Consider the following 14840-nt stretch of genomic DNA (forward strand, 5'->3'; position numbering starts at 1 on the left):
GTGCCAACACTCACGACCACCAGAAAGTATGCTAGCTTCTCTTTTCCTTAGAAGAGGCCTAGTCCCTGAACCACAACCAATTCTTTGCCCATGCTCAAAATGGGCAACTGTCTATAGAAATTACAAGAGCCAGGGCCACCATCTCCTATAGTTATCCCCTGTTACTTTATTTAGTCTATTGCTCACAGTTCTCCAGTGACATTAAGTAATTTATTATTTATTATTATTAAAAGCATTATTTATTTATGCATACAAGACCTGGGGTACAGGTCAGATGTGTAGGGGCTGAAAGGATTCACCAGACAGAGTGGGGAACAGAACAGGCAGAGTGATTGAAATGCATTGCTGAGGGGAGCAGAGGGTGAGAGGAGAGGACTGCTTCACCATGTAGGTAGCTCCCAGGCCGGAAACAAAACTCATGCAGCAGTGCTTCAAGTGCCGTGTTTAATCCCTTGTGCCACCAGGGAGGCCCTCCACTTTAATTGCACTAAATGCCTGAAGTCCTTTTAAAAAGTTCGTCTTTCCCAGTAGACTTTAAGCTCTTAGAGGGCAGGGTCTTGCTCACTATTGTCTCCCTCTGAATCTTGCATATTCCCTCACGAAATCACAACTTATCTTGGGATCAGAAAATGTGATCTAATTTTGGTTTTCCTTTTTCTGCATTTAGTACTAGCAAGTATACCACAGAGGCAATGTTAAACTAGAAAGGGCCCATCCTCACCAGTGAACTGTTAAAAGTTGAGAGCCACTCTGAGTGCCCCATCACTGCAGTCCCTCTAGATAGTGTTTACCAGCCAAACACACTGCTAAAGTGTAGGCAAACTGTAAGTCACAAATGGAAAATACATTCTTAACCGTCTGGAGGCACACACCACTGGCTGAAGGTAAAGTAAAAAAAGAACAGTAAGGTATTCTCTTTTATTATAGTTTGTACTACCACCAAAACATAATTGTTTTTTTTTCTTTATAATATTATAGCTTATTTTTACATCATTTTATACATTTTTTTTTCATCTCAATTGTAATCCCCCTGGGTTTCCCATCACCGAGTCACCCATGTGCCATCACCATAGTCCCGTTCATTTCCCTCCCCCATTTTTGATCCCACTCCCCACTCCACCCCCACAAAATGTCTCTGGTATATGGCTGTTCATTATTCTTGTTATTTTCTCGCCTGGTCCATTATACTCCTGCTATGAGCGAAGCCATCAGGTATTTTTCTTTCTCTTTCTGGCTTATCTCACTAAGCATGATCTTTAAAGACATGTATTTCTTTTTTTTGGTTGCTGAGTAATATTCCATTGTATATATGTACCACATCTTTTTAATCCAGTCATCTACTTTTGGGCATTTGGGCTGCTTCCATGTTTTTCCAATTGTAAATAAAGCAGCAATAAACATGGAGGTGCAGGTATCTTTTTCAATCAGTGTTGTTGTGTCTTTTGTTTTGTGTCCCCTAGAAGTGGGATTGCTGGGTCGTAGGGAAGGCCCATGTTAAGCAGTTTGAGGTATCTCCAAACAGTTTTCCATAGTGGTTGTACTAGTTTGCAGTCCCACCAGCAGTGCAGGAGAGTTCCTTTTTCTCCACATCCTCGCCAACGTTTGTTGTTGCTAGTTGTTTGAAGATGTGCAAAACTAATGATTTTAATAGTATTATAATATAATCCCTATGAGGCAAAACTTCCAAAGATTATTTCCAAACTCCAAGTAATTTAGCTTAAGAGTCATGAAAGATATGTCTTAGCACAGTATTTTCAAGCTACAAACCATGAATATGTAAGATTTATTTATTTATGCATATAGAACTGGCATACAGGCCAGAGGTACAGGGGCTGTGTGAGAAGATTCACCAGAGACAGAGTGGGATGCAGAAATGCAGATCCATGAAGTATACTGCTCAGGGGACAGTGAGCGAAGACAGGAGAGGTCTGCTGCACCATGTGGGTCACCTCCCAGTCTGGGGGTTGAACTCGCACTGAAGTGACTTTGGCCAGCTTTGCAGTGCTGCGTTTTAACCCATTACATCACCAGGGAGGGCCTAGCACTTTGTATTAATGAAATTATAGCCATATCTTACCACACGGCAGTAACAAGGACAAATTTTTATGAATTCATTAACATATCTATAAGAGTAGGTAAAAGGTTGTGTGATATAAAATTTATTTCAGTGTTTTCAAAAGGGTAAGAAATTCACTGACCTAAAGAATTAGTGTCACAATTTGACCTCATTAAATCCCCACAAAACTTAAACCCACACTCAAAGAACAGAAAACATTTATTTAAAGTTTTTACATAGACAAAATCAAAGTGTGGATATTTAATTCAAAGTTTAATGTGAGTACTGTCCTAGAAGGCAATTTATTTCCTTTAATAAATAACATTAATATATATGTATACTATTCTGGAAGCAAATCATCCCCTAACTCTTCATCAGCAAAATCATCCTCGTCGATTCTCTTTTTAGCTGCAGTTTTTGGTCTTTCTATCTGCGGGCCAAGTGGATCCACATAGGAAGCATCTAGATTTCAAAATAGATTGTAACATTAGAATAGTACAGAAAAACACATCAAATGTGAAACAAATTCATCTCATAATCCAAACTCAACAACTCAAAGTGAACAGAAATGCTCTCCCAAGTCATTCATAAGTTTGTCTGTATAAATTCTGAATAATGCCCAATTATACATTTTTTGTCATCTCACCAATCTTCTCAGACCTGTTATGCCTGGCGGACCTGGGCGGATGGGGAGCACCAGCACTTGCCTATTTCTTTGTTACTGCTACTTTCATAAGGTTCATTTGTCCCAGGTAAAGCTCTGAGTTTGGCACTTAGTCGTTCACCTTTACTACTGGCACTACAGTTCTGGCCACTATCTGAAAACACAAAAATAAAAATGCATTTGTTTAACATGTTGAGAAAGCATAATACTACATTATGAATCTTAAAGCATACTTATTTGCCAGGAAAAGGCAGGTCATTTCATCTAGAAGCCAACTTCTGAGGGATATAAGCCCAAGTTTTCTGAAATTTAAAATAAATCTTTTGTTGGGAACTACATAGAAAACATAACTCAAGAATAGTCTTCATATATATTTTCAAATGGGTGCTTATTATGTATATTCAAGTAGGTGGCTTCAATTTAATAGTTTCACTTGTGAGAAGTCAGAGACCACTTTGATGAGTATAATCTAGCAAAGAACTAAGAGCAACTGAAGGAAGAACATAAAGTTCTAAGATAGGTATAAGCACTATCATCAGCTTCATAGCAAGAATGGTGAGGTCTTAAAACCACAGCTGAATAGAAACACCAAAAGAGAACATGCTTACCCAGGTAGGAGAGAATCTAGCTCACATAGTCACTTTCTTCAAACAAGAAATTTTAATATATGAGGATTTTTAATATATGAGGATTATACTTGCTCCCCCCAAATAGGGCAAAATAAGAAAAAATCTTAAAAGGACCCTAGCATCCAACCGTGCAATAACTATTATGGGAAACATGTGATCTGTATCACTGGAAATTTCCAGAGAGGGCTGAACACTAATATTAGCAAAAATGTTAATAGTAACCTAGAACTCAAAATTTTTATTATGTTTTCTAAAATTGTATTTTCTAAAATTATATAGAAAATTATATTTTCTAAAATAACAACCACTCTTCTAGTTTTAACAGTTTCTATTTTTTACACTTAAAATTCCTACAAAGTATTTACTTTTAAACTTCCTACAGTGTTTACTTTTAAGTTCCTACAAACTTTACTTTTAATGAGAGTAGTCCATTGATATACATGTATAATTTCTAAGTTCTAATGTCTCTGGGAATAAATTAAAGTAAGATGGGGGGGGTCTTTAAAAATCCCCACATTTTAAAGATGGCTAACTGAACCAAAATTATAAGTCCTTCCTGTGTTATTAAATGCTATTTTCCCATTGTCAACATTACAGGAAAATAAAATGACTTACTTTTACATACTGTGTGTGTCTACACATTTTGTATGGTTGTATTATTTTGCTCCTCTTATACTGTTACAATTAAGTCAATTTTCCTATCTACCAGTATAAATGGATGTTTATCAAAGTGCCTGAATGAGTAAAAATCATGGAAATTTAAGGGTCATTGCCTGGCATTGTCCTCAGACATTTAAAGGTGTTCAGAACTCATAATATGTTGATTCCCAGCCTGAAGAATTACAGTTTTATGGAAAGAGCAAAATTAAAAAATAAAACTGACCTCCTTAGAAAAAGTTCAATTATCCAACTGAAAAACTATGCATACAGTTTTTCAATATTTCCTGTTAGAAAAACCAGTGGGGGATAGCCGCCTTTCATCATTCTCAATCATCTTTTGTGGAAAACATTCAGGCAGTTACAGATGGGTCAATAAGTATTTGTAAGCTTGGGTTGAATTTTATTCCTAATTTCTAAATAACTTATTATATTCATTTCACTATAGCAATACCTACTATCTCCTAGAGGAAGTTAAATAACAAGTTTGGAAAACAAAAATCTAGAGTTAATTTTATCTACATTACCAATTAATTAACATTCAAGTTCCTAAATGTTACTCTTATTTTTTAAGAGTTAAAAAATAGACTCATAGATTTAAAGAATGAAGGAATTTTGAAACTTACCTATACCAGAAAAAAAGATATACCTATAAAATGGACAATGTATATACAAAGTGACTCTTAAAGTAGACAATACAAATGGTGTCAGTATACATATAAAAAGTGCTTAGCCTAAAAAAAAAAAAAAAAAAGTTTAGCCTGACCTAACTGAGAAACATGTGAGCAAAGGAAAGCAAGTCATAATACTACACAGTTTCTAGTTCTGGAAAATTTAAAAACATGCAAAATTAAGTATCTTGTTGTATACATAATAAAATGATATATGAAAAAGCAAGAAACTGAAAAATACATATTAGAAAAAATATATATATTAGAAAGGAAACAAACACAGAGGCAGACTCGACAGTAATGATTTGTTTGAAATGTTTTAGGATGGTTTCATTAATTTTATTACTAACTTAAAGGTGCTATATAGAGTCTTTTGTAGGTATCAAATATTACATAATTTAAACATTCACATAATTCTTTCTAAATGTAAGCTTCAATATTTCATATTAAAACAGCCAAGATTAAAAACAAAAAAATCAGGTTAGCAAGTAAAACGAACTTTCTGAGATCAATTCGGCAGTGTTTATCAAAAGACTTAAAGTGTTGTGGTCAAGATTATAAAATAGGAAGCTCTAGAAATTAGTCCCTCACAAAGACACTGATTTAACAGTAATGGTCCCAAAATCTGGTCCACACCCCAGGCAAGTGCAAACCAAGACAACTGCATTCAGAAAACCAAGAAAAGCCACTTTATTTCAACTGTGTCAGTCCCCACCCCAAGCTATTATAACAGGAGAAAAAGCTCAATTTGCAGGTCCTCTCTTGGGAGAGAAAGAATGGGACATATATCTAATGTTTTAGTATTTTAGGAGCTTCTCGCAAAACTAGCTATTATCTTGACCGACTGCGGTTTTAGTGAGAAGCCAGCATGCTCTGGATACTTGAGAGCTGCTGAGAACAAAAGAGGGTCCCAGGATGGGTGGCAGCACAAGTACGTCCCTGCTGCAGACAAAGGTTGGCATAGCTTTCTGCGATCAAGGGAGTGTCCAGTCATGGTCTCTACCTCAGTAAGAAAAATAAAGAATGGAATATACATCTAACATTTTGGCTTTTGGGGGGTTTGCCCCAGTGTCTGGTTTCTGTCACATTTGACTTACAGCACTAATAGGGAACTGGCATAGTTGGAATGCTTGGAGCTTCAAAACACAAGAGAGGGTTTCTGTAACTTGTGGCAGTAACGGTAATCCTATGGCACTATGGACAGATACCAAATCCTGAAAAAGAAACCAGCTAGCCTCTCTAATAGGGAAATTCTATGTAGAAGGTGAAAGAAGCAGCATCCCATGTAAACAGAGAAGTTTCTAAGATTTTTTTCGCAGGGTTGGTTGGTGAAGATACTAGGAGAGGTGTCTGTTTTAGAAACGAACAAATCAAAATAAAAGTAACGAGATACAATAGGGAAACATGGCTGAAATCAAAGAACAAAATAAATCCCCCAAAACTGATTGTAAAGAAATGGGAACCTATGTATTACACTACAAAGGATTCAAAGTAATTACTTTAAGTAAACTCCATGAACTACACAGATTACATGAAATCAGGAAGAAGTATGAACAACCTGAGTCCATCAGCCAAGAGAGAAAAAATGAAGAAAAAAGAAAACCAAATAGAAATTCTGGAGCTGAAGAATGGAATGCAATAACTGGCTGAAATATTCACTAGACGGGTTCAACAACATTCTTAAATGAGAGGAAGAATCTGTGAACTCATAAATAGATCATTTAAGATTACTGAGTCAGTGGAACAAAATAAAATGACAAAAAGTAAACTATGAAATACCATAAATAGGCTCTTTTTTGATTACCGATGAATTTAGGTAATAATGGTCCTAAATTTTGAAGAATGCCATTGAAACTTTCATAGGGGTTGCAAGGAACCTATATATTGCTTTGAGTAAGATGGCTATTTTGACAAATGTTAACTTTTCCAATCCATGATCATGGAACATCTTTCCATTTCTTTTGACATCGTATAGTTTTCATTATATAGCTCTTTTAGTTCGTTTTTTTTTCAAGATTTATTTATGTATACAGAACTGGGGTATAGGCCAGAAGTGTAGAAACAGTGAGAGGGTTCACCAGACAGAGTGGAGAGTAGAACAGGCAGATCAACAAAGTACATTGCTGAGGGGAGCAGTGAGCGAGACAGGAGAGGTCTGCTGTGCCATGTAGATCACCTCCAGTGCAGGGGACTGAACTCACACTGAAGCAGCTGCAGCTAGTTTGCGGTGCTACGCCCTAACCCATTGTGCCACCAGTGAGGGCCTCCTTGATAAGTTTTTTTCCAAAGTATTTAGTTTTTTCTGAAGTGATAAGTGGAATTGTTATCTTGATTTCTCTCTTCTAGTTAAATGTATCCAGAAATGCTCTAGATTTTTGTATATTGTTTGTGTAGCCTGCCACTTTACCAATTGCTTCTAATAGTTCTTTAATGGAGTCTTTGGGACTGTCTATGTATGTCATCTGCAGATATTTACAGTTTATATCTTTTCTTATTTAGATTCCTTTTAAATCATTCTCTTTCCTACTTGTTTTAGTTAGGATTTTCCAAAAATATGCTAAATAGTGGTGAATAATAGTAGTGAATATCTTTGTACTGTATTTGGCCTTAGAGGAAATGTTTTCCATTTTTCATTATTAAACATGTTAGCTACAGATTTGCTATATATGACCTTGATAATGTTGAGGTATGTCCTTTCTATCCCCACTTATTGAGAGTTCTTTCATAAAAGGACCTTGAATCTTGTCAAAGGTTTTTTCTGCTTCTACTGATATGATAAAGATCTTTCCTCTTGCTGGTGTGATTATTTACATTAATTAATTCTCAGATGTTGAAACATCCTTGTATTTTTGGGAAAATCACACTTGATATGATGTATGATCTTTTTAATGTATTGTTGAATTATGTTCCTAAGATTTTGTTGAGGATTTTTGTATCTGTGGATCTGGGATAGGTTTTGTGTGTGTGTGTGTGTGTGTGTGTGTGTGTGAGAGAGAGAGAGAGAGAGAGAGAGAGAGAAGTCCTCACTTGTTTTTTGTGTGAGAATAATATTGGCCTCAAGATGTGTTTGCAAGTGTTCCCTTTTCAAAATTTTTGGGAAGAGTTTGAGTACAGGTGTCAAAATTTGAAGGTTTAGTAGGACTTATGTATGAAACCATCCAGTCTTGGGCTTTTTATTTAGTGGGAGACTTGATTATTACACCAATTTCTTGCTTGTAATTGAGCTAATGTTTTCTATTTCTTTCTAATTCAGTCTTGAAAATTTGTATGATTCTAAGATTTTTGTCAATTTCTGGGTTATCCAATTTATGGCATAAAGATGCTCACCGGTCTCTCATGATCCTCTATTTGTAGAATGTCTGATAAAATTTCTTTCATTTCTGATCTATTCATTAGTGTTTTCTCTTTTTCCCTTAGTATAAGTCTAGCTCAAGGTTTGTCTATTTTTATCTTTTCAAAGAACCATTTCTTGTTTTCACTGATCTTTTCTTTTTCTCTTTTTGATCTCTATTTCTGCTCTAATATTTATTTCCTTCCTTCCATTGGTCTTCAGTTTAATTTTTTTTTTTTAAAGTTACCTAAGGTATAAGTCTAGACTGTTTTTATTTGAGATCTTTCTTGTTTTTGACATAGTCTTTTATGGCTATAAACTTCCCTCACAGTTCTGTTTTTGCTGTGTCTTCATTTAAGTCTGTCTTCAGGTATTTTAATTTTCCCTTTCATTTTCTTGCTTACCGAATATCCAACAGTATGTTTAGTCTCAATATATTTGATGTTTTTACTGTTTTATTTTTGTGCTTGATTTCTAGTTTGATGTGACTGTGACCAGAAAAAATACTTGACATTGATGGTAATCTTGAGTACCAACAAGTGATCTATCTTTGAGAACGCTCCATAGGCATCTGAAAAGAATGAGTACTCAGGTTGTCTTTGTTTGATTTTTGGCTGAGTGCCCTATAAGGGCTGTTTAAAGCTGTTCTTTCCTTTTGTATTTTTTTCTGAAAGATTTATCCATTGGTGCAGTGGTGTTAAAATTCACTACTATTAGGGGCCCTCCCTGGTGGCGCAGCGGGTTAAAGCACAGCACTGAGAAGCTAAACCTACTTCAGCATGAGTTCGATTCCCGCCCGCCCTGGAGGTGACCTACATGGTGCGGCAGACCTCCTCTGACCCGCCCGCTGCTCCCCTCAGCAGTGGACTTCGTCGATCTGCCTGTTCTGCTCCCCACTCTGTCTCTGGTGAATCCTCTCACCACCCCTGCACCTCTGGCCTGCCCCCCAGCTCTGTATGGATAAATAATCTTTAAAAAAAAAATTCACTAGTATTAGGATTGCGTCTCTTTTTACATTTGTTAGTACTTTATGTATTTTGATGTCCCTTGCTGCATATAATCAGTTAATGTATGTCTTCCTGATGGATTGATCCCTTAGTCATTAAATAATGTTCATCCCTATCTCTTCTTTATCTGGAAGTTAGTTTATCTGATATAAATATCACTGTCTTTGACTTTGGATCCCATTTGCTTGTTTCTCTTTGGAGCTAGATGAGTCTATCTCCTGGAGACAGCAAATACTTTGTTTTCTTTTCTGACTCATCCAGCCACTTTGAGTCTTCTCATCGTTCAATTCATAAACAATCTACTGAACTACTGACATTTAGGGAACTTATAGGTATATGAGTGTTTACTGCCATTTTGCTAAATTATTTTTGCAGTTTGAGTCTGTTCTTTTGTTGTTCTCCTTATTGGCTGACACGTTTTGTAAGGTGCTTGTAGTTGAGGTTTATTTTCTTGTTTACTCTAGGTAATTTTGTTGTGAATTTACCATGTGGTGTACACTTATATTCTTAAATTGAAAGTAAACTGGTATTAAGCTCATTGTAAGGTCCATGTTTTATTCTCTCCTTCCTGTATTTTCTGGTTTTGATGTCTTGTTTCTAAGTGAGGTTTCTTTTCATTTTCCAGAAGTCCTTATATTATGTCTTATAAGGCTGATAATAGAATTGAATTCTTCCTTCTGTTGTTTGTAAAGCTCTGATTGCACCTTCAATTCTGAGTGTTACCCCACTGTATATAAAATTCCTGGAGGTGTTTTCCTTTTGCCACTTTGAACATATCATGCCAATCCTTCTGCCCTGTAGGCTTTTGCTGAGAAATCCGCTAATAGTCTTACAGGGGTTCTCTCAAATGGAACTCTGCTTTTCTTCAGTTGCTTTTAGTATTCTCTATTTTTAATTTTTCTCATTTTAATTACAGGGTGTCTCTTTGGTTTATTTAGTTTGGAACTCCATGAGTTTTCTGCATCTGCATGTCAGTTTCCTTCCTGGGTTTGGGAAATTCTCATCTATTATTTCCTCAAATAGGAGTTCTGCCATTTTCTCTTCCCCTTTGGGAACCTCTATGTTGTGAATGTTGCTTCTCTTGATGCTGTTCCTTAAGTCTCATCTCTTCATTTTTAAAAAATTCTTTTTTCATTTTATTGGTCTTTTTGGATATTTTCCACTATTATACCTTGGGCCTGCCAAAGCAAGATGAAGGTAGTCCTTGATGCTATCATTGTCCATTTCCTGTTAACCCTCAGAGAGTGTTTTTCTTCAGAAGCATTCATTTTTTTTTTAAAAGATTTATTTATTTATTCATACAGAACTGGGGTACAGGCCAGAGGTGCAGGGAGGTGAGAGGCTTCACCAGAGACAGAGCTGGTAGCAGAACAGGCAGATCGAGGGAAGTACACTGCTGAGGGTAGCAGCGGGTGAGTCAAGAGAGGTCTGCTGCACCATGTGGGTCACCTCCAGGGTGGGTAGGGATTGAAATCATGCTGAAGTGGCTTCAGCTTCTTAGTGCTGTGCTTTAACCCGCTGTGCCACTCTTAAAACTTCACTCTGAAAACTTCAATAGGCTAAAGAGCTACCGGAAGCCCAAAAAGCCTTGGACAGGGTGGGCGTTTCTTTGGACTGCTGGAGCTCCCAAGCCATCCTGCATACAGTGCTCTCTCTGGGAGATATGCACTTTCCTGGCAACAGTAGACTTGTAAGCCATTAGAAGGCCAAGGAACCCAGGCAGAGGAGGGGCAGGTACATTTCCTAGTGTCCTGACATCATTCCTGATAGAATGATATCTCAGGTTTTCCTCCCTATGGAGACAGATCACTGATTTCTAAATGCAGCTGCTCAAAGCAGATTCAAGTGTACAGTGTCTATGGAAAACTCTGAGACCCTGCAAATTCATCCTATTGCCTCCTTTAGTTCTAATTTTATCTCTTGTCTTTCCTTTCCAGATAACAGTTAACTAACATTTCCTGAAGAAATTCACAACTGTGCTTCTAGTAGATAACTGTGAGTTGGGTGGGTTTCTTTTCATCTGAGCTGGGGCCTGAGGCATGGCTCCAAGCTGGGAGTCGATGCCAGTTACTGGCATCTGATCCTCCTTGAATCAGCAGCTACTCAAAGTGAATTTTTCAGTCAGAAGAAGAAATCTCTTCTTTACATTACACAGCCCAAGGGAGATTACTTCCTGTCCCTGTTGCAGTTTATGGAATTGTAAGTGACATACAAAAAAGTAGCACAAGCCTAATGTATAGATTGACGAGCTCTAGAAAATCACCACTATAATTACAAATTTATCGCCCCCCTCTTTGAAAGTCTTCCCATCTCCACATCACTCTTATTCACCTCAATCTAAAGGCAACCACTGATATGTTTTTCATCACTATACACTTAGTGTATGCTCTATATTGAAAGCTGGCTTCTTTCACCCAGCAGATTTTTTCATGTTGCTGCACTATCAATAGTTTTTCCATATAATTATTGGACAGTCACATACATATATCACAATTTGTTTATCCATTTTCATGTTGATAACATTTGTGTTGTTTCCAGTCTTGGGTTATTGCAATCACCCAAATAGCTGCTAGGAGTATTTGTGTACAACTCTTGGTGTGGACATATGCTGTTATTTCTCTTGGGTAAGTTCCTAGGAGAGAAATGTTTTGGTTGTTTTATAAGTGTATGGCAGTGTTTATTTAGGAAACTGTCAAATTACTTTCTAAAATGGTTGTACTATTTCACATTTCCACCAGTAGTGAATGACAATTATAAATATGACACATATTAGCCATTATTTGGTATGCCATTCTTTCCGAATTTTAGTTATTCCATTGGGTATTTAGTGGCTTAATGAATATTCCGTGGCTTCAATTAAAATTTTAATTTGTATTTCCCCAATAACTAATGATTGAGAATTTTTAAATGTGTTTACTTTCCATTTGTATACTTTAAAAAAAAACTAAGTAAATAATAATTTAAAAATTACTTAAAAATAAGTAAAAATTAAAGTTTATTTAAAAAAATATGGCATATTATTTCAAGAAAAGCAAAAATCCTAAATCCTCGTGAATAACAATATATATATAATATCTACAACAGCATAGAAAATGTATGTGTGTCAATGTGTTGTGGGTGTAATGGCAGGGAGATATCATCATTCATATATTTTCATGATTTCTTTCCTCCACGTTTATTACGGTGTAACTGATGTACAATACTGTGCAAGTTCAAGGTATACAATATGAAGACATCATGCACATGTAACTTTCACTTTATCTTTTCTCTTTTATGGATCATACTTTTGTATCATATCTAAGAAGTGAAGGTCACAAAGATTTTCTCTATACATTTATAGTTTTCAGTTTTACATCTAGGTCTATGACTCATTCTGAGTTAATTGTATATGGTACAAGGTATGGATCAGTGTTTTACTACTTTGCACAGGGATGTCCAGTTGTAACAGTGCTTGAAAAGAATAATCTCTTTTCATAAAATTGCTTTTTGCACTTTTGGCAAAAGTTAATTGATCATACGTGTTAGGATCTATTTCTACATACTACCTTTTGTTCAACTGCTATTTATCTATCAAAAGGGAATCTTTCAATGTCTATCATTTCTGTTACATATAGCCTTCATTTTCCCCTTTTATTCCACTTTCAACTTCTGTAAGTTTGGAAGCTATACATCCATGTTAATGGTTTTCATATTTATTAAATATTTTAGATATTCAAGCAGGCAGATTTACAAAGTCTAAAATTAATCTATATCCTTACCTACATTCCAAAGATAAATTTTGCTCTTTTGTTTTTGGTGGTTTATTCATTTACTTATTTTCTTACATAGTTGTTCATTTTGGATGATACTTAATTTCTCCCTTTATGTGTAGTCTCAGTAGTTTTCCAACCACCATGGCATCCACAATCCCTTGTGCTCTTCTTCCCATTTTGACTCTTCTCACTCTCTCACTCCCCAGCTATATGCCTCAGGATCTACGGTCAGCTTGCAAGTTCTCTCTTTTTTTCTGACCCTTTGTTTGGTTTCTCTAGATTCCACACATAAGTGAAACCATCTGGTATTTCTCCTTCTCCTTCTGTAAAGCCATGTTCTTTGGATCCTTTCATTTTTCTCATGATTTCCTCACATTCTTGCTTTAAATGTCACTAAAGTTCAGTTTTATCTTTATTTAAAGAAATTCTCCATCTTAAGAGTATTGCTATTATTTTAAATATTGAATACATGCTTAGCTTAATAGCCTATTTACCATCATGTTTGTTTACTTTCTTTTTCTGAACCTTTGATGTCTTCCTTCCGAATCTAAATCTTTTATAACTTTTAAGAAAATCTGTTGCTTAAAATGCCTTAACATGACTTTATACTTCCCCCATTCATGAAAGGTAGGCTCAGTGGCCTACATGTTGATATTTTCTCTGCACACTTTTGAAGGTATTCCATTATCTCTGGTTTCCATTTTGGGCTGAATAGCCAGCATGCATTTTTCTGTTCTTCATGTACTATAATTTGATTATGCTATTTGTGTTACTTTATTTTTTTTCATTAATCCCATTTGGCATTTACATAGCTTAACAAATCTGAGTATCGCATTAATACTTGAAAATTCTCAGCTACTATTCAATTACATGCATATTTACTACATATATCACTTAAGACTCTGTTTTCTTGCATTCTGGATAATTTATTCAGCTCTGTCTACTAGGTCATGAACTTTATGCAATGTATATCATGTGATGCAATCTTCAGGGCTCAGCAAACTTTTCATGGAAAGGGCCAGGTAGTAAATACTTTAGGCTCCACATGCCATGTGGCTGCCACTGCAGCATGAAAGCAGCCATAGACTATAAATGATTGAGCACAGTTGTGCTGCAGTAGAACATTACTAACAAAAACAGATGGTGGCTCCTGCCAGATTTGGTCTGCAGGCTGCAGTTTTCCAACCCCTGTTTTGAACCATTTATTGAGCTTTCATTTCCATTCTATTTTTCATTCACTTAATCTCGATTCTATTTTTGAGAGGACTCAAATAGAACTATTTGGTGCTTCTGAAAATCTGCCTAGAAATTTTTATGTTTTGTTAATTCCTTTGCCACACTTTAAATATGCAAATGTTCCACATTATCTCCAATCCTTTAGTTTGTATAGTGAATTCAGACAGTGAGGGATTCCGTGTTATCTGATTTCTAAATTTTAGATAGCAAGTTTTAGAGCTAGGCTAGCAGAGAATAGTCACCCTATAAAAATTAAAACAAGTCTATACAGTTACATAATTCAGATAAGAGATATCTATATTTTTACTTTCAAATATATTCTTTACATGGTAACTATAGCACTTGTAATCTTAAAGTTAGTTATAGTTTCTGTATTGCTTACTCACAGTGGCTTATTTTCTCATGTGCGTAGAAATTGTTTTAAATGGTAGGTCCTAGTTTGGAACTTTATGTGAAAGAATTATTTGAGGCTTATTTCATGTATGTTTCTCCAGGGATGGTTTAAATTTTTCTGTGCACCTGGGAGCACCACCAACTCAATTCCATTTTATGCCAAGTTTCAGCCTGGAATTCTTCAGGCCACACAAGCAATATGTATTCTAGCTTTCCAACTATGTGAGTGAGGACTTAAGATAGGAATTTTCCAGGGAGTTTTTCTTGTTTTTCACATTCCAAAAGTGTGAAGAGGGAAACACATCCTTCCTGGGGTAGATTCTTTTCTAGTTTCCCACTAAGGTTATTATCTTAGAGGGATTTTGGCTTTCTGAAAGATCTTTGTTCTTACATCTGACCTTCTGAGCCCTCAGGCTTTATCACTTATTTCCCGGGAGCGGCTTG

General features: G+C 35.9%; 1 protein-coding gene across 1 annotated transcript in view; it reads right to left on the minus strand.

The window, feature by feature from the left end:
• Window positions 1-2262: 2262 nt before the first annotated feature.
• IFT88 (intraflagellar transport 88) overlaps window positions 2263-14840 on the minus strand; it is a 140995-nt gene continuing 128417 nt past the window's right edge. Inside the window, exons 24-25 of the mRNA XM_004680357.2 lie at window positions 2764-2874; window positions 2263-2518 (exon numbers count right to left, since the gene is read on the minus strand). Of these exons, the coding sequence (XP_004680414.1) occupies window positions 2397-2518; window positions 2764-2874 (233 nt within the window). The 3' untranslated portion in view covers window positions 2263-2396. The remainder of the gene's footprint in view (window positions 2519-2763; window positions 2875-14840) is intronic.

This window comes from Condylura cristata, unplaced genomic scaffold (assembly GCF_000260355.1).
Source record: "Condylura cristata isolate star-nosed mole 26May11 unplaced genomic scaffold, ConCri1.0 scaffold00010, whole genome shotgun sequence".
Taxonomy (NCBI): Eukaryota; Metazoa; Chordata; class Mammalia; order Eulipotyphla; family Talpidae; genus Condylura; species Condylura cristata.